Source organism: Trifolium pratense, linkage group LG5 (genome assembly GCF_020283565.1).
Source record: "Trifolium pratense cultivar HEN17-A07 linkage group LG5, ARS_RC_1.1, whole genome shotgun sequence".
NCBI classification, from domain to species: Eukaryota; Viridiplantae; Streptophyta; class Magnoliopsida; order Fabales; family Fabaceae; genus Trifolium; species Trifolium pratense.
In genome coordinates, this window is record NC_060063.1 from 41191538 (window position 1) to 41216753 (window position 25216).

The 25216-nt window shown below is 33.7% G+C and overlaps 1 protein-coding gene across 1 annotated transcript; it reads right to left on the reverse strand.

The window, feature by feature from the left end:
- Positions 1-1482: 1482 nt before the first annotated feature.
- LOC123883173 (DNA-directed RNA polymerase III subunit 2-like) lies at positions 1483-24707 on the reverse strand. Its single transcript, XM_045931909.1, has 37 exons — positions 24237-24707; positions 23991-24112; positions 23300-23392; positions 22986-23058; positions 22771-22858; positions 22629-22681; positions 22214-22278; positions 21386-21491; positions 21171-21281; positions 20804-20863; positions 20074-20118; positions 19860-19910; positions 19598-19696; positions 18663-18722; positions 18488-18580; positions 17700-17801; positions 17514-17624; positions 17175-17291; positions 13501-13617; positions 13310-13390; positions 12576-12680; positions 12415-12495; positions 12197-12328; positions 12039-12083; positions 10983-11060; positions 10775-10914; positions 10591-10672; positions 9147-9268; positions 8920-9052; positions 8704-8834; positions 5513-5638; positions 5381-5436; positions 3487-3557; positions 3121-3205; positions 2503-2606; positions 2041-2169; positions 1483-1768 (listed from the first exon to the last, which is right to left on the reverse strand). Exons 1-37 carry the CDS (start codon positions 24300-24302, stop codon positions 1718-1720), a joined length of 3384 nt encoding a protein of 1127 aa, XP_045787865.1. The 5' UTR covers positions 24303-24707; the 3' UTR covers positions 1483-1717.
- Between the last annotated feature and the right edge of the window lie 509 nt (positions 24708-25216).

A 25216-nucleotide genomic window follows, 5' to 3' on the forward strand; every position in this document is an offset into this window, starting at 1 on the left:
ATGCTTGTGTTTTAATTACCGCGTGACACTCTGCCTTTACACTTGTTGAAAAGTTTTTAAAATTACGTTTTTAAGGGTAGTATGGGTTAGGGTGTTACAGTAAGCGGCTCCAATCCCGATGCTTCAATTGGATCCCAAAACCACCTCTCACTACGAGGCGGTTTGACGATGTTTATATCCTTTTTACCGCTAGCTTGGCAACGCAGCGTGCTCTTTAAAACCTGAAAAATTCCAACAACACAAAACATTGAAAACTTAATTAACATAATCACAGTATTTAAAACAATTAATATATTTAATAAAACAATTAATACACTTAACGGTACCTCGTGATCATCTGGTTCTGCATCCCATATCGGAACCGCCCTATGATTTCCGTATTGTGTTAATAATGACATATCACTTGGTCCTCCTCCATAACCCTCATTTGCTGCATCTCGTCGTGGTTGCCGTGGTCGCTGTTGCGGTCTCCGTCGTGGTGGTTGTTGCGGTTCTTCAATTTGCGGTTCATCAGGTTGCGGTTCTTCAGGTTCGCCATACTCGGCATCGTGATTTAGAAATTGATCCGCGTCAAAATCATCATCCTCAGCAGCATTTTATGCTTGGCCTAAACGTGACCGTGTACGCGTACGCGAACCACCCGCCTCAACATCATGTGTCCCTCGCGCCGGAATTGGTCCTTGCTGCTTACTACGACCTCGTTTGGCAGGGCGATTTGCAGCAAGCTCTCTACGAGCGGAAGCATTTGCATTGCTTGGCTTGCCATGTCTACCTCTCCCAACATTTTCTTCCATATTTATCCTAACATGGAAAAATATCTTCACACTCAATACAATCTTATAAACTATGATAAATTCAAACTATAATTCAATCAACATTTAATCCTAACACATATGGTTAACATTATTCATATGGAAGCATATTGAATTTTACTTACATATTTTGTCAAACACTTAGTGTACACCATAATACCATCTAATTGCATACACAAATTAAACCTAATATCACATGCATTCATGTTAACATCTAACTAAACTAACAACTAACCATTAATCAACAATTCAAACATAGAATTTTGAGATAGAAAATTACTCAGGGAGGGAAAAAAACGTAGAAAAGAGTGAATGTGATAAGAAAAACATGGAATGAGAAAAGAGTGAATGTAAATGCATGGAACTTACTTGATTAAGAATGGTTTGAGATAGGATGTTGAAGTTTTCCACAAAATCGCTCTCAAGAAGAAGAAGGAGTGGTGTTGTTGGTGTTTAGAAGAAAAAACATAACTGAGAGGAGAAGTTCAGCTTCTGTTTCTATATCAGTTAACTTCGGTTAACAAAACTCGAAGGGAAAAGCGATCGATTTCTATTAACCGATTTTTTTTAAAGTTCGATTCGTATAACCCGAAACACCGTGCAGGGGCAAAAACGTAAGTAAGGGGGTATAAAAGAAACGTGGGGGGCCTAAAGAGAAAATATCCAACAAAATTTTGTTAATTTAGAGTGAACAATTCAATTTAGCTTCAACTGTAAACCATTTCTTTCACCTATAGTGAAATTCAATTTCAACATAAAAATGAAACCATATAAGTCAAAATAACTTATCTTTTTACAAAGTGCAACATCAACTAATAACCCTACAAAATTATTTCTATAGTGAAGTGTCTAAACAAAATTCTGCTTCTCGATAGCTGCATGCATTTTCATAATGGGACCATCTCTTAGGCATCATCTAGTTTTAAGCGTGGAACAATATTCATTGATTGGAGTTCCTGAAATTTTGAAATAGAGATCAAATTGATCAACATGCATTAGTAATATAGGTCCTCATATAACTAAACTAAAATTGTTTTTAATATGCAAAACTACATAAGAAATCCTTTAACTTAATTTAAAGTTTCAAACATCTCTTTAATCATTTTTCGTATCAAGTTAGTCGTTTATGTTAGCAATGTCGGGTCAAACTTCATTTTATTTTATAAAATATATGCTATTCCTACTATAGTAATTAGTATCTAAAATATTATGATTTCCAACACATTACCTGAATCAAGAGTTTGCATGCATATGGTAGCTTCACGGTAGAAATCTTTTCTCCATTCTTACAATATGAACAAATACCAGTTTTCAACTTATGGTTGTAATATCCTAGCAACCCACATTTTCTACAGACCTGTGTAAAAAGGGAAACTATCATCAGCAACTATAAAATTAAACAGTTTTATTAAAACTTATATTCAGAGCTTTCCCAAAATCAAAGCCTAACAATTAATTTCATAATCTTTCAAGTGGTTACCCTTGCCCATATCTCAACATTATTCATAATTTAACATAATTGAGCGCATTATATTTGGAACCTATATTGTCTACAAAAATGTCTTCCCCTCTAAAGTTGTAAACAATTCTACCTGTGATGTCCTATAAAATAAATTGAAAATGGTACAAAAAGAAACTGTTGCTACAGACATATGATGTAATATTAATTTGAAAGTCTAGATTTTTTAACCTGAACTTCATAAGGATCACTAGATAACATGAGTCGCTCAAAAATCAACATACTAGCACCATATGCAATTAAGCAATCACGTTCCATTTCTCCTACTCGTAGACCTAAACATATAAGGAAAAAAACTGATGTTAAACTCATCATTAACCAATCTTTATTAATGAAGGCAACATTGAAAGTGAACATATATGAAAGTAACCAATCTTAATAGACTAACTAATTAAGATGGAGGCAATTTAAGAGTTAAAAGAGAAAAATAAATGAAAATATATGCTCTGGAAACCAATGATAAAAATTAGTGTGATTTATTCAGCAATCTAAAAAAGTTTAAATATAAGGAATGCATTTAAGTCTAATTCCTTTAGTCAAGGAATGATAAGAAGGAAATAAGAAATACACATAATAAAGGAAGATCTAAATAAGATAAAATAAAATCTAGGAGAACATGATATCACCATTTACAAGAAACAATAAATAAGCCGAGGCAATTCTTAAAAACTAAGAGGCTCGCATAATTCTTGGAACACATCATTTAAATACAGAAATTAACAAAATAGCAGAAAATATTTTATAACATGTAATAAATTCGAAAACACATCAAAAGCATAAATTCAACACCTCCATTATTAGCTCTCCCTTCTGTAGGCTGTCTAGTTATCAAAGTACGCGGGCCATTACCACGCGCATGCATCTTATCGAGCACCTGATCATCAACAGAGGTTTTGCTAGTAAGTTTATTGATACAGGGTAAGTTACCACTACGATGAGGAATACCTTTCCGTAAGCAATATATTACAATGCCATCGGATTAATAGGTAATAAAATAAAAAGAAACGTCTTCGTATTCATTTAGATCACAATACTAACAGTAATATTTCACCACTTATGCACATCAAGTGTGAAAGGACTGCTAAGTATTTTTAAAATTATCATACATTTACATTAAAACTAATCCAATTCTTAATAAAATGATTTCGAACTCACCATATGTTTTAATTTCTGGTAGTATATTGGCCCCATAAAAATATATGCTTGTAATGGGCAACCCGTAATACCTAAAAATAAATAATTAACCAAAACACCTCTTAGATTGATAAATCCAAAAAGGAATACCATACTGCTGGAGTATAACTAAAACATTTAATCGTGAATGGAAAATAAGATTGATAATTTAATACTGTTCAGAATAGCCCCATAACTTAGCATGTAAAATCTCATATAAATGCAACTGTGCTTCACGATGCTGTGAAAAATCATGGATTAGGTTAACATCACCTATAATCAGAGCACTCGACAAAGACACATGAATTGTTTCCTTATTTGGTTAGTACGATTCTAGTATTTGTTTAAATAAGGACTGGTGCGCAACGTTTTGCACCAAATAATGCCTTCATTAGTCTCTACATTCCTTGTTCGCTCATTTCTCATAATACATTGTGTGAAAAAAGTTACGATTTTACTATCCTACTCTATTAAATTTCTGTCTAAGTAGATGCTACCTTCTTTGAGTTTGTTCCCTTCTTTAGATCCTCCTCCCCACCTCTAAGAAACAATGTTACTGCTCGTTAGTGGTTTTATCTAGATATATTATTTGTCAAAACATAAGCTAAGGCACCAACCTTGCCTCCTAAGCCTAACCTCGAAAGGTAATTTCTTGTAATCCCTATACTTGTGAGTTGTGATTGTAAAAAAATGACGAGGGCCGGAATATGATTGTGAGTTGTGATTGTACAACAGACAAGCACAAACAATAGGCAGCTCCAGACTTCTAGGCAGAGGAATACAAGCATAAACATAATTATTTCAGAACGAGAGAGATACCAAGGTTGTCTGGAAATAAGAATAGTTTAGAAAAGCAGAAAAGAATAGATTGGTACTACCTATATCAGAAAAGACGAATTCATTTTTGTAGACCTTAACATAGGAAATTCAAAGGAAAGGATGCATGATTTGGACCAATACTAAGATGGGCGACCTTTCCCTATGTTATCAGAGATATTGAAAAGAGTGAAGTAGGGTAGAAGAAACTATTTCCCTCTTTGTTTTTCTTCACTTGCATGTGATTTAAGTGGTACAAGGCTGCTTAACCACTTTTGTATATCCTATGTTACATCTATGTTCGTGGGACTATAGGTTAAGCACTTTCCCTTCTAGGATGACTACGGCTATGGCTGATCAAATTTGTTCACTTCATAGTGTGGAACTTAGAACTATGTTCCCCTTCCTCCAACAAAGATAGTAGTGGGATGTTCGTGAATCTTGATGACAGGCTTAAGGCTCAATTAGTTGCTAAAGGTTATCCCAGGTTTTTGACTTGAATATGGTGACACCTTTTCCACAAAATGCATTCACCCATGGTAATCTCAATCAAGATTTTATATGGATCAACCTCCTAGATTTGTTGCTCAAAGGGTATCTTTTCAAGACAAGTTTTTCATTTTTACAAATCTCTATATGGCTCCAGCAATCCCCTAAGGCTTAGTAGGGTAGATTTAGCACTTTGATTCAATAATTTTGTAAGATACAGAGTGAGGATGACTACCCGGTTTACTTATACTTAGTTATACATTGACAACATTTTAAAACAAAATTATTAACATTTTAAATTTTTTAAAATAAAACATCTAGAAGGGATATGATTCCTCTGGGGGAGAGAGGCGATGCAATCCCGTAATTTTGTAAAGTAAGCGTGCAATAGAAATTCAAGAGGAGACAACCTTGATCAATGCTAAGCCTATTGACACTCTTATGAATCCTAATGCTAAGCTTCTGCATATTAGGTAGAACCACAACCACTCTAAACAAAATATATATCCATGAAAGAAAAAAAAACACTCATCGACAACTAGAAACGAGAATTCTTAAGTGAAATGAAAACCTGAATAAATGAAATCTTTCCCACTGTAGTTGAAGCCATGGTTCACAAGAGTTTTACTGCCAGAGTAAGAAAACCATGAGAACACTGATATAGATAAACCATAACAAAGTTACCAAGATTGAAATACAATACCTTATGGTTTTAACATTGTCAGCATGACCACTTTTTTCCCCAAAAGCACTGCCATAATGAAATTTACCACACGAAACCCCTGCTTTCCCTCCAAGAAGCTCTATCATCTTTCCAACTGTCATTCGACTGATGCCATAAAAAATATTAGTTCACATCCAGAAACATGTAACATTGTCCAAAAAGATTACTTAAGCATTGACACACTACCACTTAGCACAAACTCCTTTTAGGGCCCAAACACATACATAAAGACTGCATATTTATACATCAAATAAGTGGATCTTATATATACAATAAATATTATTAGAAATGCAACTATTCCTATGATCCCAAGTTTCATTCTTCAGGAGTATGATCTCTGACGGTGCATAACGAAAATCATCTTTCGAGAGAGATCAACCCCTTAAATGAATATTTGTTACCTCGAAGGATTAGTCTATGCAGTTGCATGTGAAATGGGGATACTTGGTTTACCTAAAACCAATACCAATGATTCCTTACCTTCCATTATTTCTAACGCTACCTTAATAGTGATGTAGGAGGATTTCTTCAGTATTTTATTATTTTAGTTAGATTTAGTTTTATTATATTTTAGGTAGATTTCTTATTTTTATATTTCACCTAGATTAGTTATTTTTATATTTTAGGTAGATTTGTTATTTTTATTTAGCTAGGTTTGTTATTTTTATTTTTACAATCTTTTAGAAGATTTGTTATTTTTATTTTTCACTACTATTTAAGGTAAACTATTGTAGCCTTGAAGGGAACTTTTCATTCAATAAAATTATAGAGAATTTTCTCAAATTTGGTGGACTCCAAATTACTCTTTCGGTGGACTCCGAAACCCTATTTTGACAAGTTTGTGTTTGCGGCTTGTCTTTATCCATTAGGTTTAGCGTTTTGCTAAACCTAGCGCTTCCGTACTGCGTCAGTTGGCATCAGAGCAGGTTTCCCCTGTTCTTTCGTGAAGTGATCAGATGGGAGATCAACCGGTGACGAAAACAGAGTTTGATGGTGCCATAGCGGGTTTAACCGGGGCCATCACCGCTCTGACAACACAGATGACGACGTTATCCAACAACGTTAACAACAACAGAATCAATCCGAATAGGGGAGGAGAACGAATTCCGGTTATTAGGGTTCGTAATAACAACCAAACTATTGTTACCTACATAAAATCAGAACATACGCGTGGTGAATCTGATTTGGAATACTATGAGCGTAGATACTACAAAAGGTTGAAGGATGATTACTACACGTTTAAAATCTCTGATTCGACATATCGTTGTCCGTTTTGTTGCAACAAAGATTACTCCTTGTCCGACCTTTTGAGACATGCTTACAGAATGTCAGGTAACTTGCGTAAGACGATTAAAGATATTGCTAAACATTCTGCTTTGATAACGTATATTAATTGGTATGTTAAGGTTAAATTCGATGAAGCATGGAGCCTCATCAATAATTCCAACAACAACAATCATGCCAACAATTTTCAACTACGTCACATAGCTAATGAAACCCTAGATGATAACCAACCATCTCATCCCGAGAAACTTGACGATTCTGCTGATAAATCCAAACCAAAAGAAACTGAAGTAGTTGTTGAACCAGATGTTTCAGTTGAAGGTGAAGAATCCAAAGATGAAAATAAAGAGGCCGATGAAGTCGAGCAAGTTCACGATGTTATTAGAGATTCCCAACACGATGAAGTCGTGGATTTTGAAATCGATAACACCAAATCAGCTATGGTTTCAAACGTCATCAATCCCAATGTGCAATCTGCTCCTTTAATCTGTGTCCAAACAGAGGCGACGCCAGTCACAGATTGCATAGTACCAGCGTCTAAATATCACAATGAATCAATGGTTGCGTTTGAAAGGATCATGGATGCAGCAACCGAGATTCAAATAAGTGAGAATGAGCCACTTGAAGTTGATACTTGGAGTTCTCAAACTTCCCTCATTCAGCACCATTATTATTACCTAATTAGTGAACTTGATGTTAGTGACACTAACTCATACATGTTAACTAAGGTGGGTCAAACATCCTTCTGTGATAAATTTCCAACTTTGTATGCCATCTTTGAGGAATGGGACCCCGGTGGTAATTTGGATGTGTTGGCACAAGACGGGTCCTCTCACTTCACTCAATGGGATCCAGGAGGGTGGTCTCTTGTTCATTGGAGGAATCAACTTGCAAGGGAAGCTCCTTATCAAGATGAGAACTCGGGGTCGAGTTCTTTTGAGGTAGAGGAGACTGATGTAGGAGGATTTCTTCAGTATTTTATTATTTTAGTTAGATTTAGTTTTATTATATTTTAGGTAGATTTCTTATTTTTATATTTCACCTAGATTAGTTATTTTTATATTTTAGGTAGATTTGTTATTTTTATTTAGCTAGGTTTGTTATTTTTATTTTTACAATCTTTTAGAAGATTTGTTATTTTTATTTTTCACTACTATTTAAGGTAAACTATTGTAGCCTTGAAGGGAACTTTTCATTCAATAAAATTATAGAGAATTTTCTCAAATTTGGTGGACTCCAAATTACTCTTTCGGTGGACTCCGAAACCCTATTTTGACAAGTTTGTGTTTGCGGCTTGTCTTTATCCATTAGGTTTAGCGTTTTGCTAAACCTAGCGCTTCCGTACTGCGTCAAATAGTTGCTTTTTATTTGAAACATAAGTTTTTCAAAGATCCCAGTATCTCTGATACTATACTAAATACTACTAGTACTACCAATGTAATCAGCACTAACAGTTCAACAACCATTATCAATGAGGGACTGCAACCCTGGAAATGTGCTGAATAAGGTGTTCTTGAAAGGTCATAATTTAATGACTATACACAAGTTTTCTATTAACAGATATACATTCTATAAAGTTCATAATTTTATTGATGAGTTGGAAGATAGCATTAATTTTAAGTTAGAATCCTGCTCTGTTCTCTACTGTCAAGATAAACTGCACAAGTATTGGGCTATGGGTTATAGTAAAGCTATCGGACTAATGAAGTATCTTTAAAGGCTAAAAAACTGGAGTAGCACATATTATTTTAAAATTAGAATGATTTCATTGAGAAAACAGAGGAGCATTTGGAGTAATCAATAAACTAATTCTTTCAATCATTTACCGAAAATGAGGGGTTCCTGTAATGTTTCCACATATAACTAGTGAGAATGATATGAATTACCTCGGAAACCCATGAGGATTCATAATCAGATCTGGACAAATGCCTTTCTCAGAAAATGGAAAGTCTTCCTGCTGGACAATTGTTCCACAGACACCTTTCTGCCCATGTCTGCTACTGAATTTATCACCAAGCTAAGGTAACAAATACAGCCATAGAAATCAATCGACTATTTCAAACCAAGAACACAACCTCATAATAAACTAAACAAAACTTTACCTCAGGCCTCCGAGTGTGACGGGCTAGAACTTTGATACACATGTTGCTATCCTTATCATTGCAAAGAACTACTCTATCAACTACTTCACCTCCATGACATTTTTTGAATGATGAATAACTAGACTGATATGCACTGTATATAAAGAAAACATTTAGGAAAAACAGGAAGAAAAATCTTTTTAACACAAACATATCCACAGTTAAATTTAAATGTTAATAAAACAAACCTATCAGGCAAGTTAGCTGTGGATCCCGTACTCCTTGTGTCACGTGGTGATTGCATGTTGACATAAATGTCATTTGGCCTAATAATTTCGCCAGGAGAAGCAATTCCATCATCATCAAGTATCTAGAGAAAGCAAGAAAACAAGGAAAAAAAATTATTTACTTTCGGGAGAATTGATTTAGGGATCAGACAATATATTTAATCTCAGCAATAAAGTCAGACTATTATTTCCTAACTGGTAAATAAAGGAAAGGAGAACTTCCCAACCAAGAAAAGTATGATTTCCTAACATAAAGAACGTCTGTATACGCTGATTTCAGTTCCTGTGGGATGCTATAACTTTATAAATGCTTATGGAGAGGATGGGCAAACAAGTTTCTGAAAAAGTTGAAGTGCATACGCTGATTTCAGTTCCTGTGTGATGCTATAAGTTAGAATACTAGTTGTTTAAAAACCATCTTAATTGCGTCCACCACTAGCCGCCTTAATTGATGCTAACCATATTGTTTAGAGATTTGACCTAAAGTAGAGCTTATAAGACGGTTTTATAGGATTAAGTTAAGCACTAAGTCCATGTTCCATAAAGGTAAGCCCTACATTAGGGTAAGCACTCTAAATTTTGACCTTTAATTTAAAATCAAGTAATGGCTAGGATTTATTGGTATTAATTGTTAGAGTGAAACTTATTTGTTTGCTACACTGAAAAATTATTATGATTGTCAAAAGTCAAAACATACTTAAAATAGAATAGAATCAATTAATTATGGACATTAATTTTCAAAACAAGGATTCCCTCCCTTGCTTTATTTTTTACGCATAGAATATTAAGCAAAAATTAAAATACAAATGATTGAAAAAGAATACAAAATAATTACTTGACTAAAAAAAAAATTGGACTCGAAAAAAAATAAGCATGGTGGATTTTAGATGTAGAAATATCTCATGAGAATATTTTAACAGGTTCTCCTAATTATGGCGAGGAATTAAATAGTGAACCATGTATTGCAACAATTTTTTTTTCTTCTTTTTCTACTTCAGCAAATGAATTTTTTTTTTTTATTTTGTTGCTCAAGAACAATTATTTATCTTTTATACAATCATTTGCTTTTTTTTCAATCATTTATATTTTAATTTTTCTAAATTTTTATGCATATAAAGAAATATGCTAGAGAGAGGAATTCTTGTTTTGACAATTAATGACAATAATTAACTCATTCTATTCTATTTGAAGTAGGTTTTGATAATCATAGTTTTCTAGTGTAGCAAACAAATAAGTCTCACCCTAATAAAGGTTAAGATCGGGAGTAAGTTATAAGACTCACTCTTGGAGTCAATATATCCCCCCTCATATATATATACACATTTTTTTAAAAGTATGAGAAATATTCAATACATATGTAACATCAATTAAAAATTAAGTTCTATGTATATTGAAAGCAAATCACCTGCATATCGTTTCTAGCTCTATTGGGACGCATTAGTCGATCTTTTGTGCCATTCGGATACTTGTGTCTGACGGCGACATACCTAAACATTCAAGAACATCAAGCTTGGCGTTGCTACCTTCAAAACATAACAAGGAAATATGTTGCAACCAAAAAAGTGAAATCACAAAATAAAATAGCATACCTTTTCATAACTATACAGCGGCCAAAGCCTCGGTCAAGAGATGACTTATTCATGACAATTGCATCCTCAATATCATAACCACTGTAACTCATTACAGCTACAGTGGCATTCTGACCTGCTCCAAGCTTATCATATCCAACCTAAAAGACTATAGATTAATAAGAGTCCTTGGTTCGTCGAGAAATAAAACAAAGTAAAAATTACTAACCAGCTCAATTGATTTTGTTGTGAGCAAGGGTCGTTGAGGATAAACCAGTAGATAAAGTAAGGTGTCCATCCGTCGTAGCTAAAAATAAAAAAATGTAAACATCATCACTAAGCATGAAATATGGAAGTTTATCTACCATAGGACCATGCTCTACAAAAAAAATAGTGCAGCAACATAGTTACACTACACACGAAATGCAAGAAGAATAAACAGCTAGAACTTACAAATCATCAGGTATTGGAAAAAACCAAGGCCCGCATTGAAAAGTTATAAGAGTGGCACTCTTTAATTTACAAGCCGGTTTTGTAAGGATGGGTTGGACTCAAAATAAACACCCAAATCCTATGTTGAAGAATGATAAGGTCTGTAAAGAGTTAGGCCTAATATAAAAACCTAATATCAGGTCCTTGTGTGGAAATAAGGAGATTTCAGTTGACAGGATTGTTGAGTAGATTAAGAACCATGCTTGGTGTTGGATTTGAGTCTTTCAATATAATTCTTTGTTAGCCGTTTAAAAAAAAAAGGTCTTTGTGTATACTATTTTTCTTATATAGATATTCATTTCTAAACTTGCACCTGACGCCCTGACTGCAAAAGCTTTTAGGTTAATTACATGATTGATACATTACAAGACCTCTACAATCACACGACTAGCATGCAATGCAAACTTCACAATAATCAAAATAAAAATAGTAGAACATATACCTTGTCAAACCTTGCATAAAAGTCCAGGCAATAAAGTTCACAATAACATAAAAGTCCTCACTTCAATATTGAAACAACTCAATTGAAATTCATGCAGCATATTGTTTTGAAAAGAGACCATGTGATTCGGTATATTTCCAAAACAATATTCTCAGACATGAACCTATATGTTTGTATTTAATTCCACACACACACACACTAAAGAATAAAACTATTAAAAATTGACTCATTAAAAAAAGAAATATAAATTTAATAAATTTGTTTACAAATATCCGGAAAATATTTTCATCAAGTTTGCTGATCATTCAATAGTAGTATTTAACCTACATAAACAACAAACTTTTTACTTGCCTGGTTATATGCTATATTTCCCATAGCTTGTTTTCCCATTGCACACTACAGTAAACAAAATAAAAGTTATTTCAAGTTAGAAATGAACACCATCTATTAATACAAGTGCAATATCTCAGTTACTGCCTTAAATCCAAAGGGAAGCAAGGAGGGAAAACCTGATAAGTGTTTCTGGGAGATTGATTATGATGAGGGTATGGAATTAGCCCCGCACAAACTCCTAAGATAGTGAAAGGCTCAATCTCAATATGGGTAGTTTCCAATTTCGCTTCATCTTCATATAAAGCAATCTATAAAAAAAATATGAAGCTGACTGGTTGTAAGGAATAAAATTTCAAAGACAAAAGAAGCTAGATGTAATTATAGCAAAACATACCATAGCATTGTTTTCCTCATTGACATCAAGATACTCAATCAAGCCATTACGTAAAAAGTCCCTAAATGTGCACACTCCATCCTGAAAGCACATTTGAGTTAATATTCTCATAAACAGCTTTCATTCTTTATTTTCAAGATAAAAGCATACGATATGATTACCTTTAACTCTTTCATATGATGAGCTTTGACTCTTGATATTCCCTTGTCAGCAATGACAAGAGGACGGCAAACTCTACCACCATCTGAAGCTAAGTAAACACAACACTGAAAACATGTTTTTGTCATTAATATCAGTTTTAACCCCACAAACCTTCTAACATTACAATAGTTGAAGGAAGCACAATAAGTATAGATTGAGTAACACATAGCTGCTGGCAATGGAAAGCAATTGTTGTAAATATAAGTAGAATTGCATATGTGATTATTAGGAGCATAATAATTATTATAGGTAGAATTGCATATGTGATTATTAGGAGCATCATAATTATAATTACAATAATCAGCATTAGTGTATTTACTATTTCCTTAGTTCTTAATTTAGCATTTAATAAAATTAGTCTATATATACATATTAAAGCTTTGTACACTTCAACTCATTCAATAATATTCGAGTTTCGCACTCAGAAATAAAAACTAGAGTGAAATAGTATAGTCTTGGCATTCACTCTGCATGAGTACAAAAGTTAAAATTAGACTATTTCAACATAAGAATAATATGTACGAACAAAATAACTATTACCATATTTTTAAATATGAAACACAAATTGAAACATCCACCAAATAAGAGAACTCACCAAACAAAAAAATGATTGAACTGGAAAATATGAAATAGTATAAAGTATGAAACAACAAGAAAAAATGGAAAAAGAATCAAATGCAACAGAAATATTCACCTGCTTTTCATTGACATAGACACTCACAAACTCGCCAATGAGACAAGCTCTCCGCAACTTTCTCAATGCAGTAGCAAAACGCTTGAACAATAAACATTAAGATTTACAATAAATGAGAAATAATTATGAACACATATTTGAATTAGATAATAAATGATAAATACATATGATAAAAGGCAGACCAATAATACCTGTGGTCTTCTGTGCTTGCCAAGGATCAAACCATTAAAAATGACAAGAAAGGAATCGGGTGTATGAAGCTCTTCTCCAGAGAGATGTTCCATGTTTTCAACACCCAAAAGATAGCACTGTAATAGAAATAATATAACGTAAAAAATGTAAAACGCCTAAAGTAACCAACAATGTATATGGAATCATGTTTTATCTTACACCTATTTTGAACAATACACATCAAATTGAACCATAATAACTAGTCAAATAAAAAAAATGAGTTTTATAGCGCAGGAGGATAAAGAACAACTGGAGGGATATATTGACTCCAAGTGTAACTCTTTAGAGTTACTCCACATCCTAACCATTGATTTAATTTTAATCCAGGGGTTACTAATTACAGGCCACATGAGTCTACTTCAGACGATTTTATTCACAAAGAGTTTGCAATTGGCCGTTTTCATTGCTCTAACTCAATCTCAAATTCCCTTGTAAGAAAACCTGAGTCTATCACATATGAGCTATAACTATTTTTTAGTTTAAAACAAATAAAGGCCAGAATCTCAGTTTCTCACCACAAAATTTCAATTGCCTTCATGTTTACATTAGTTTTATGTAGTAAAAACTAAACTTTGACAATTTATGAAACAAGTATGCATAACTCATGATTATACCAATTATAAATTGAATCAAATTTATAGATTTCACACAGAAATAATCATGGGGATAGGCACCGAACACTTAGACAAGAGAGAGCCACCCGTACCCATTGTTTGGGGCATGAAAACATGGATTAATTATTATCGGAAAAATCACACCGTTACAAGAAAATAGTTTGAACCCTAGCTTTTTCAACGAGGGGAATTTGAGATTCCTTATTGACACTGCTGATTGCAAATGTGATCTAGTGATATTTCGTGAAAAGTGGCCTCACATTAAAAACCATAGTAGTTAATCCCGGATCGCGGAGCGGCCAGCCCCAAAACTGGGATAGCGGCATCCCGGGGAGCGGGATGGCCGGGATGCTGCTATTATTTTTTATTTATTTATAAATTACATAAATAATACTATAAACATATAATTAATGTAAAATTAAACAAACATCTCAAAATCCATAAAACATTCATAAATTAAAAATTAAAAACACAAATCTCAAGCCTACAACACCTTCTTCATCTTTGTCAAAAAAAAAAGAAAAAAAAAACACCTTCTTCATCATAAAGTAACTAAAAGTTACCAACAAACGTCAAGCAACATAAATAAGCAAAAGTCAAGTCTCCAACACTTAGATTAATAAAGTAACTAAAAATTAAAACTCGAGTTCATCATCAAAGTCTAAGTCTAATCATCCGAGGTTGAAGAAGAAACAACAGATGAAGGTTGAAGAAGTTTGGATCTTGAGAGTGAGAGAAGATAGTACGATAGCGTGAGAGAAAGAATGAATTGCGGCTAGGGTTTAGTTAGGAGTAAGTAACAATTTTAAAGGTAAAAAACCAATTTTACCCTTACTAAAATGAGTGAGATTTCAAAAATATCCTTTAAAACCCATGAAAACAAAATCTCAGTCCTAACCCGGGACCCGCTCCGGTCCACTGGGAACCTGTTGGGATCCCACTGGGAACCTTAGCTGCGCCACTCCATCCCGTCCCGACAGAGCTCCGCTCCGCTCCACCGGGATCCCACGGGATTGACTACCATGTTAAAAACATATCTAAAACAGTAGGATTAAAACTAAATCAATGGTTAAGAGGTGGAGTAACTCTAAAGAGTTACTATTGGAGTCAATATATCCCTCCTCGTATATATAAGAGGCATATCAAGTGAGAGGAAGCCTTGTTGTGAGGGATGAGAGCATTAAATATTAAGCATTAGATTTAAAGGAATGGTTAAGATTTTGTTTTCCCTTAAAATAGCAATATCCTGTATCTTATTCTCATCTACTGCGTGCGTACATGCTTTCTCCCTCTTCTCTCTCACACTACCTTTCCCCGTTCCTCTTCGTTTTCATGCTACCTTTCCCCCACTTTCAACCATTTCATTTCTCTGCTCACTATATTCTAAGCCACTGAAAATTGAGATTCTTGTATTCCTAATTGCATACTATTTGTTTTCTCTGGGGGATAGTGGTTTTTGAAAACAAATTCTTATCTAGTAATAAATCTTTGTGAGGGTTTGGACGGACTTTGTCAGCGTTTGGCTGCATATAAAAACGTTTCGGAAACACGAATTTATGCCTCGTATTTTTCTTCCATTTTTGGTATTCTTATTTCTCCGAGTTAGTATTTGGGTTTGGATCTCTGAATCAGTATTTGAGTTTGACTCTCAAAAATTGGTTCTTCTAATTCCATTTTCGTTGAATTTGGGTCTTCACATCGGGATTTCACATTGAATTTTGGTTTTACTCCCAGGACATGGATCAAGAGATTCGGGAAAGAAGAATGAAAAAGTTAGCAGGCATGTGGGGGAGATAACAAGTTGAGATTTAGGTTAACAGAATATTAACCATACATTTAAATCTAATGGTTAATATAAAAAATATAGTTGCGACACTTTTTAGACTGGTAGGTTGGTCTAGTGGCAAGTCTGCATTCATATACAAAGCAAACTAGCAGAATTTAAACAATCCCTATTGTTCCGCAATATGCTACTTAGTGCAGAGTGTTGTTTAATAGCAACTATAGCACTGTAGCATAACGAAATTCAAACAAACCGCCATATTCCACGATCCACGATTTAAAACACCGATTTCGTAGCAGTTTCTAAACTTTAAAGTCTTTTAAAAAGCAGCTTAGAGTAATCATAGAACATTGGAAACAGTTTATTAAGTGTGCATGCTATTAGAATAAAAACTCAGAAAAGGAAAACTGAAATTTCTGAATATTATCTATTCTAAATTCTTTAATCTGTAACAGTTAGATCATCATCAATGTTTATTAATTCTCTCTTCTCTCTTCTCTAAATTCTTCATTCTCTATTCTCTCTTCTCTAAATTCTTCATTCTCTTCTTCATTCTTCATTCTTCATCAATCTCTTCTCTCTTCTCTCTTCTCTAAATTCTTCATTCTCTATTCACTAACCTTCATTCGCTTAGATGCTACCTTGCACCCTCTGTAACTGTCTAAAAACAGTTACAACAGTGCTTATGCAGCACTTCACAAACTAACTATTTAGTACTTATGTGGCACTTTACATGATGTTATGAACAACTAACCCATGCAGTTATGGTGCTTTAAAATTGCAGTTCCTAAAATACCCAATCAAAAAGCCTTAATGTTTATTATAAGGGTTCTTTGGAACTTTTTTCTCATTCTGAGGTGCGGCGCTTTAGCAGCCACCATAACCACACTACACTAAACTGCTCAGCTACTGCTTGTCTTATAGTGACCAGGAGCTGCTATAGCAAGCTATGGACAAACTTATTAAATAGAAATTTAGTCACAGTGAAAATAGTGAGGAGTTCATGAACACCAATAAATTGTTCACAAAACAGTCATACTATTAAACAATGCCTTTTTCCTGGTAGATTACACAACAATGCCATAATTCTCAAATTGTTCCTTTAGGTGTTCAATTGATATATATGATTAAACAACCAAGCCATTACAAGCTATAGTAGCTAATCACAACTAGTGATATTAATAAAAATAAATGAAAATATTTCATCATCCAGTGACATCGAACACATAAAACGTACCAGAGAAATCAGGGGGGCCTCCTCTTCATCAGTAGTGACATGAGTCATCAAAGCCAGGTTCTTTACCAGTCCACAAGCTTCACCTTCAGGAGTATCACAGGGACAAAGCATGCCCCACTATATCAAAGAAGAATTTAGAAAAAAAAAGGTATAAGTTCATAAATAAATAATTTTTTTAAAACAAATTAGAATAAAAGGCCTAAGCAACATAAGAGTACAACAACAATAAAGCCTTTAGGTCAGCTACAAAGATCAAACAATGTCATCCAGTTCTATCCAAAAACCAAGGCAACATAAGAATGATATATAAAGAAGGCTCCCAACTGGATTGGAGCTTACCTGGCTAGGCTGCAAAGCTCTGGGGCCGCTTACTTTCCTGGACTTCTCAAATTGTGGCTGGACTCTTGTCATTTGGCCCAAAGCACTTATAAATGATAACCTCTGTAGCACCTGGAAAAAAAAAATCCATTAGAAGAAATATTTGGAGATAGAAAGGAAACATTAGAAAGGGAAACAATACACAACCTGTGTCACTCCACTCTTGTGCATCTTGAACCTTTTAACGTCAAAATTACCAGTTGAAAGAGTCCTTTCCATACCAAGAGTGATAGTATCTCGACTAAGAATCTATGAACACACACAAAGAAACTAAGTAAATTGAAATCCAGAGATACTAAGATCAGGTTGGATTAACAAACCAACGACACCAAAAATGAATACATAGGATGATGAAACCTGTGAAGTATGCCTTTCATGTGTACAAACAAACCGCATTTAAAAGATTTTACATTGATGGATGTGAAAGAGAAAAAAATGAATAAATAAATTTCCAGTGCCGTCTATTTTTTGGAGCTTCCCAGGAAAATACAGCTCTATCAAGATCAGAGACTTGCAAGTAAATCACACTCCATATGTTTTTCTTAAATTCATCTGTGCTGAGGCGTGTATTACTGGTATCCAACAAAAGTATATTTGCACTTTGATGCATGTTGTAATTGGTAGACAATCATAGATACGGAAAAACAAATTCAGTAACTTGTGGTTTTTATGAGGAACAACTTGACAAGACACCAGAGGAAATTCCCATGCATAATAAGCATAAATAAATGAGTAAATAAATAAAGGAATCATCTTGGCCAGATATGTACAAATAAATATGAGGAAAATGCATGAAAAGAGAATTGAGTAAAAGGAACTCTTAAAGTGTGACCAGCCGGAGACTTATGAACAGCTTCAGCAAGATTGGATTTGATTTAAGAATGGTTTGATTTCTTTCATATGATGTTTGATTATAAATATTAAAGAGAGCTTACAGTAAGGAAGTCAAACTTCTTAGCCTTGTCCGACTTTTCCAACAATTTGTCAGCCGCAATCCTAATTTCAGTTGTCATCGACTTAAAAAGATCCTAAAAGAGAAAGAAGAATAACTTATATGTGCAAAATATACTTGCAGAAGGTAGATGCATATTAAAATAAACAAGATAGTACCTCAAAAAGAAGAGAGATTAACTGGCCAGATAACTCCAATCGCTTGTTACCCACATAATCCTATGAGTTGAAAGAAACAGTCAGCTGATAGTAACTATTGCCAAAAGCCCACAGTCCCACACATGCATGCACAATTCTACACATACAAAGTACATGTTATATGGTTTAAACTTAGAACTATATCAGTTTCGTTGAGAAAACAGACCATCTCACCACAATCTCCAATTTTCTAATTTGTTGTATGGTTAGTTAATTTCTACAAGTTCTAGTGATAGTCGTTTTGATGTTCCAACCTAAATAATGATGGGCATCAAATAAGCAACAAGCCAAGGACCTCAAGATGAATAAAAATGCCACGCTCAGGTCATTGGATTTAGAACAGAAAATTAGCTTGATTTTCCTTCGGATAGTTGTTATACAAGAAGATTAGCCCGATTCTCCTTTCAATAGTTGTTAAACAAGATGTTGTGTTCTTGTGAGAGTTGTGCCTGACTTAATCCTACAAAACCGGCTTGTAAGCTGAGGATTGCCTCTACTTATAAACTCATGTTCAAGCCATCTTACATCAAATGTGGGCTTGGTGCGTAGATATCAATGGCGGGTGGCCCGATAGAAGAAACCTGATAGCAGGTGGCCCAACATATCTTGGAGGAAGCTCTGATACAGTCTTAGAATTGGGAATCAGACCTAACTCAACCCTACAAAATCGGCTTGTAGGTGAGGATTGCCTCACTTATAAACTCATCTTCAAGCAGTCTCACGTCCATTGTGAGACTCTTAACATCATTTGACACTAATTTAGTTCCAACACCTCTTATGAACCATTTGAAAGTTTCAACTAACAGTGATAGTGATAGGCTATAACAAAAAATTATGACTATTGAGTAAAACGAGTTCCAGCAGCCAAAGATCAAATGTTAAAAAGAAGATACTACCTTGTCATCCATCGCATCCTTATTTAGAATTGCATCCATTATGCGTCTCATCATAACAGCAACATATATACATTTCGGCCGAAAATTATCTTCGCGCACCTAACGACAACAGAAGAAGCAGCTAATCATACCAAATTTAACACAGCTAAGGCAAGTTACATGCATTACAATAAAATGAAATCAAGTTGTACAGTGATGAAACTTTAAGAAAAAGAAACACCATTAAAACTCAAAAGATACTTATAATTTAAAGAAAACTTACTGGTACATTTGCAAGAAGTACATCTCTTAGGATAGAAAATGCTCTACTTTCCTACAGAAAAAGTTCAATTAACATGTCAGAAAATTGTTGAGGAAAAACAAAAATCTCCACATTATTGTATACATAGAATGAGAATGTACAAATAAACAATTTCATTACATGGAGAGGAAGAGAGAGAGAGAGAGAGAGAGAGAGAGAGAGAGAGATTTGAAACCTTTTCAGCTTGCATGTTATTAAACATGGGATGTTTTCCTTTTGCCTGATGTGCACACATGCAATAAGCAATCAATTAGAAACAACACTAAATGTTAATTAACTATACTTACGTAAAATTAGAAACAGAAGTATATAATTAAAATTGGAAACTGCCAATGAAGTATAATTATCAGTACATTACTGAAAAAGTATGCCCATAACTTACTCTGCAATCTTCCTAGAACAATCCATATAGAATAAAAGGAATTATTCACGTAAGAGAAGAAAACAATCTATAGAATAAGCAATCATCCTAGAACACGACATTGAAAGGAACACAAAAACAGAAAGTAATAACTAAAAAGAGCGCAACAATGCCGTTGTAAATCAGTTGGAACATACAATTCAAGCTCAGAGATGAACAGATACACAGACGGAGGAAAAGGCAATTTTGACTACCATACGTCTATATAATGTAAATTACCACTTTGCAGTTTTGATCAAGCAAACATTTAGAAAAATTCTTTCAAGTTGGTACTTGTTTGTTAGGATGGATCATTAGGACAGGATAAGGACAACAACTACTCAATTAGCTAGTTAGACTATTTAGTTAGTCGTAAGGCATTAGGAAGGTGATGCATAAAAGAGATCAGAATTGACAGACAAATATTGTAATTGGATAAATTTTGTGTGAAAGGAGAAATCAAGGAGAAATCCTTTGTGAATGGGAATAAGAAAGAAAAACTCGCCTGTTTATCAAGGTACTCCAATGCTTGGGCTTGTGTAGATACACCAGCTTTTGTACATTCCTGGTTAGAGGGCAAACATATTTGACAGATCACGGATAGCATAAACAATAATACAATATGCTTTGTTAAGCTATGAAAGAGCAGATAAGTATGTAATTATTATACAAGCCGTTAGCTTCTACCACCCTTTATAATTTAATGTGTGCAAACAAATTTTTATATTTGACAAAGAAGGCATTTGGAAGAGCTTATCTATAATTTTAAGTTACCTTAATTCTCAAAACATAAGTATTTATATTGATGTTTGGAAGTCCTTAATAAGTTGTTTATCCTAACACATCCAAAGCCAAATATACAAGTCAATTACCTCTATGGATGGCATAAGTAGGAAACCGTAACGAGGATCTCTTCCAATCAATTGTACAACTTCTTGATCGTTCTCCATCCCCATAGCTTTCATGACAACCATAAGAGGAACCTATTGGATATAACAAGAAGAAATAAAAATTACCAAAACATAATTATAATGCAATCAAAGGGCTAAAGGTGGATAAGACCAAATGAAAAAGGCCTAGTAAAAACCTTTTTTTGAAATGCATTCAATTCTAACCACATCTTCTCCTTTTCCATCACAATGGTAGTTTTTGTTTTTACTTTCTCTGTGCTGCTTGTAACAGATGCAGTAATGCTGAAAGCCAAAATAGGAACCAAAATATACTTTTAAAGTAATATGAAATAGGACAACCGGTAATCTAATCTAAGATAGAGGAATGCACCACCACATACAAAGCTAATAATAATAATAATAATAAAAGTAGAGAGTTTGCGGAGAGATAGAAGAAGAGCAATGAGCACAAATGAGTGATTAATCACCCTAGAAACCAAAACTAGAAAAAAGAAGAAGGAAGAAATAAAAAGGAAGAAAACAGCATCCGAAAGAAGTTTATGAAGAAAGGAGAAGAGGAAGCAGTTTGGAGGACACCAAATGGCACGGGAGGAAAATAAATTACTACTGGATATGAACTGAAAAGGAAAGAACTGCAGAATGATATACAGAGCTTATAGCTTTAAAAGAGGAATTTCAAGCTTCTCAATTTACAGATGGAAGGCTACAAAAAAATATAAAAAACACTGCCAGATGTAAGAGGGAAAAAATATAAAAAACACTGCCAGATGTAAGAGGGAAAATATAATACCTATTGTAAGAGGGAAAAAATCATCCAAATGGATGATACCAGAAAATGAACCTTACAATTATTCTGAAAACACTCTGACTTGCCTACCAGGTAATGGTACGATAAAATGGGAAGTAAGGAGAGGACGAAAATCATAATTTTATTCATGCTGGTATGTATATGCATAAAAGAAAGATCAAGATAAGCCTTCATCATACCAGAAGGAATTACTTACTTCTTTTTCTTGTCGGTATCTATAATTATTCTATTCTTCGAAAGTTGTTCTTGTATTAAAATTACCTGAAACAGATTTGTGGAAATTTTATCCAAACAAAAATAAAAATTGTCTAGAAGAAAGATAAAGGGAGACATATTTAGTTGAGACAAGAAAACAAAAACAAAAGATACTATCAGGGATTCTTTAGTAAAACACCTAATCTCACGCAAGTTCGACAAGTCAATGAAAAATGTATATCAGTTTATTCTTGTAATGATATACATCAATTATTTCTGAAACTATTTCTTTAACCATTCAACAAATAACTCAATTTTTTTCAAAAAAAAATAATTTCCCAAGCAGTTGGTCTTGAACAGATTAAATAACAGTCAGCGCCTCTAACATTGAGAAGTATTTAGAATCAGAATATCACCTTCTCAGTCCCTTTGATTACAAAATATCCTCCAGGGTCAAGGGGACACTCGCCTAATCAAAGAAAAACTAAAGGTAAGATTTTATTTAAAATAATGAGAAATGCAAAAGATTAATAAAACAATTAAATAAATAAAACGAACCAATTTTTGCAAGCTCAGCTTCGTCCCTCTTATACAAAACACAACAGCAACTCCGCAACATAATAGGCAATCTTCCAATAATAAGGCGCTGTGGAAAGAAGAAAAAAATGTTATAGTTAATAAAATATATCATTGTCAAATTCAGATGATGATGATGATGATGATGATAATAATAATAATAATAATAATAATAGGGGTCAACTACGGTCAACTACCTTTGGCACTTTATTTAGGTTATCAGGACTTCCTTGAGTGTATTCAATATCAGCATATATCGGAGCCGCGTACCTTTTTATTAGATAAAATGAAGCATAATTCACAACAGGTTAGGTACAACAGAAACAAGTAACATATGGTCTGCCTACAACTTCCAATCAGTAGTATACGTAAACTAAAAGAAATGGAAACATCATGGAACTTAACAAGCAAATTAAGAGAATACTTTTGAGCATTGTTAGAAATCTATCAATAGCGTAGCAGTATCCAATTAAAAACATTAGATCATTATTCTAAGGGAAACAATTCATACGTTGTGTCAGATAGCCGACATGTCTGTGGGCTAATGGTCTCGACACTACCATCCGTTATTAATGACGGTTCACCAACTTTGACATCCAGAAACCTGCAGAATAGGTCATGTTGTACATTAGCACATTAGTAAATCAACTTAAAGTGGTTCAAGCCAGCCTCACGAAATAAAGAACAATCGAAAAAGTCGGCTCCAGTTCAAATTAATCAACTATCATGATTCATCAAAACTAACATATTAAGAAAATAAAAGGACTCAATCATAATCATTTTTTAAAACTTGTACCAAATGCAAACCACCAAATTAGTCTCTGACTTTGTATGTAACTCTCAAATAAGTCCCTGAGATTATAATTACCTCAAAATGGTCTCTGACTCTATTAAACTGACAAATTGGTCCATATATTTAACCACTTATTATCAATTAAGTCCCTATATTTTAACAACTTACTATCAATTTGGTCCGTAAGTTTATTCATTTATTATCAATTTGGTCCCTAACACATCTCCGAAGGACTAATATGAGTAAAATTTGATAAAGCCAAAGATCTATTTGAAATATTTATAAAATCAGGACCATTTCAGAGTGTCCTACAAAGTCACAGACTCATTTGGTGGTTTACTGGAATTTAAATTTGTTCGTTCGAATAAGTAACTTCATAGGCATTCAAACAAACACAATACAATCATACCTTAGATATAAATGCGGGTATCTAGTGGCTTGAATGCGATCATTAGCACGAACAATTTTCTTGATATCAGTTCTAACAAAATAGTTAAAAGAATCCAAATGTTGCTTCACCAATCCTCTAACCTAAAAAAAAAAAAAACAACGAATTCGGTGACGATCATCGGTTAACGAAAAGAAAACTGTTCATTCATTCATTCATTCATCGTGACACAATAATAACGAATGAGTTAGTTAGTTAGTTAATTACCTTGAGGAACTCGGGAACGAGTTGAAATTTGTCAACAGAAGGAGCCTTTGGAGACTCCTTATCCATGGTAGAATGAGCAAAAGTATTGCTCTGGGTTGAAGAACGGAAATGTAATGTAGTCTCTTCTGCAAAACAATACAGAGAGTTATGGACAGAGATTAAGAAGGTAGAGACGAAGGTGCGATTTCGGCGGAGGAATGGCGAGATAGTTGCCGCAACGACGGAGGTGAAATTGAATTTAGACGGCGGCAGAGGGAGAAAAGCGGTTGCGGATTTGAAGCTAGAGATTTTTCACTAAAAGAGAAACCGTTTCACTTTTGTAAGAGCCCTATTTCTAAACGGACCAAAATTGTTCAACTTGGAGATCAATTAGTTGATATATAGTTTTAAACAAAGTTATCATATAGGACCGGTCATCCAACCTGCATGCTTACTAGTTCAAGATTCAACTGATCGGATGGATAGAGGTTCAACCGGATCGAACCGTTTTAATTAATTTTATATTTTTATATAATTTTTATAATATATAAAATAATATTAAACGAATAACTATATACTATTCATAGTTTTATACTACTAAAATCCCATTAATTTCACATTATTAAATATATTAAATATTTGGTTTAAATGCAGTTTTGATCCCCCTATTTTGAATTTTTTGAAGTTTTGGTCCCCCTATTTCAAAAATCAACTTTTCAGTCCCCCTATTTTAGATTTTTTGTACTTTTGGTCCTCAATTCATTTTGAGTCAATTTTCATGATGTGACAGATGACACATGGACACTATAATTACATGTGGCATTATTATTTATTTTATTTCAATAAATCATATTATTTAAAATTGTTTTGATTACAGTAAATAAATAATTAGTTGGATTAATAAAATATTAAATAAATAAATTAAAAGAGATTAATCACAAAAATCCCTATTTTTCATAGAATTTTTCACCATCATAGTTGTGTTCATCCTCTCTTCTTCA

Bases quoted from the DNA above. Each gene is read 5' to 3' on its own strand.
- LOC123883173 (XM_045931909.1), bottom strand. From the start codon at position 24,302: ATGGATAAGGAGTCTCCAAAGGCTCCTTCTGTTGACAAATTTCAACTC. The intron at 22,859-22,985 runs GTAGTTGACCGT...TTCTTTCCACAG, and splicing joins ACCTAAATAAAGTGCCAAAG to CGCCTTATTATTGGAAGATT. The intron at 17,625-17,699 runs GTTGTGTATTGT...TTTTTTTTCCAG, and splicing joins ACAAGAGTGGAGTGACACAG to GTGCTACAGAGGTTATCATT.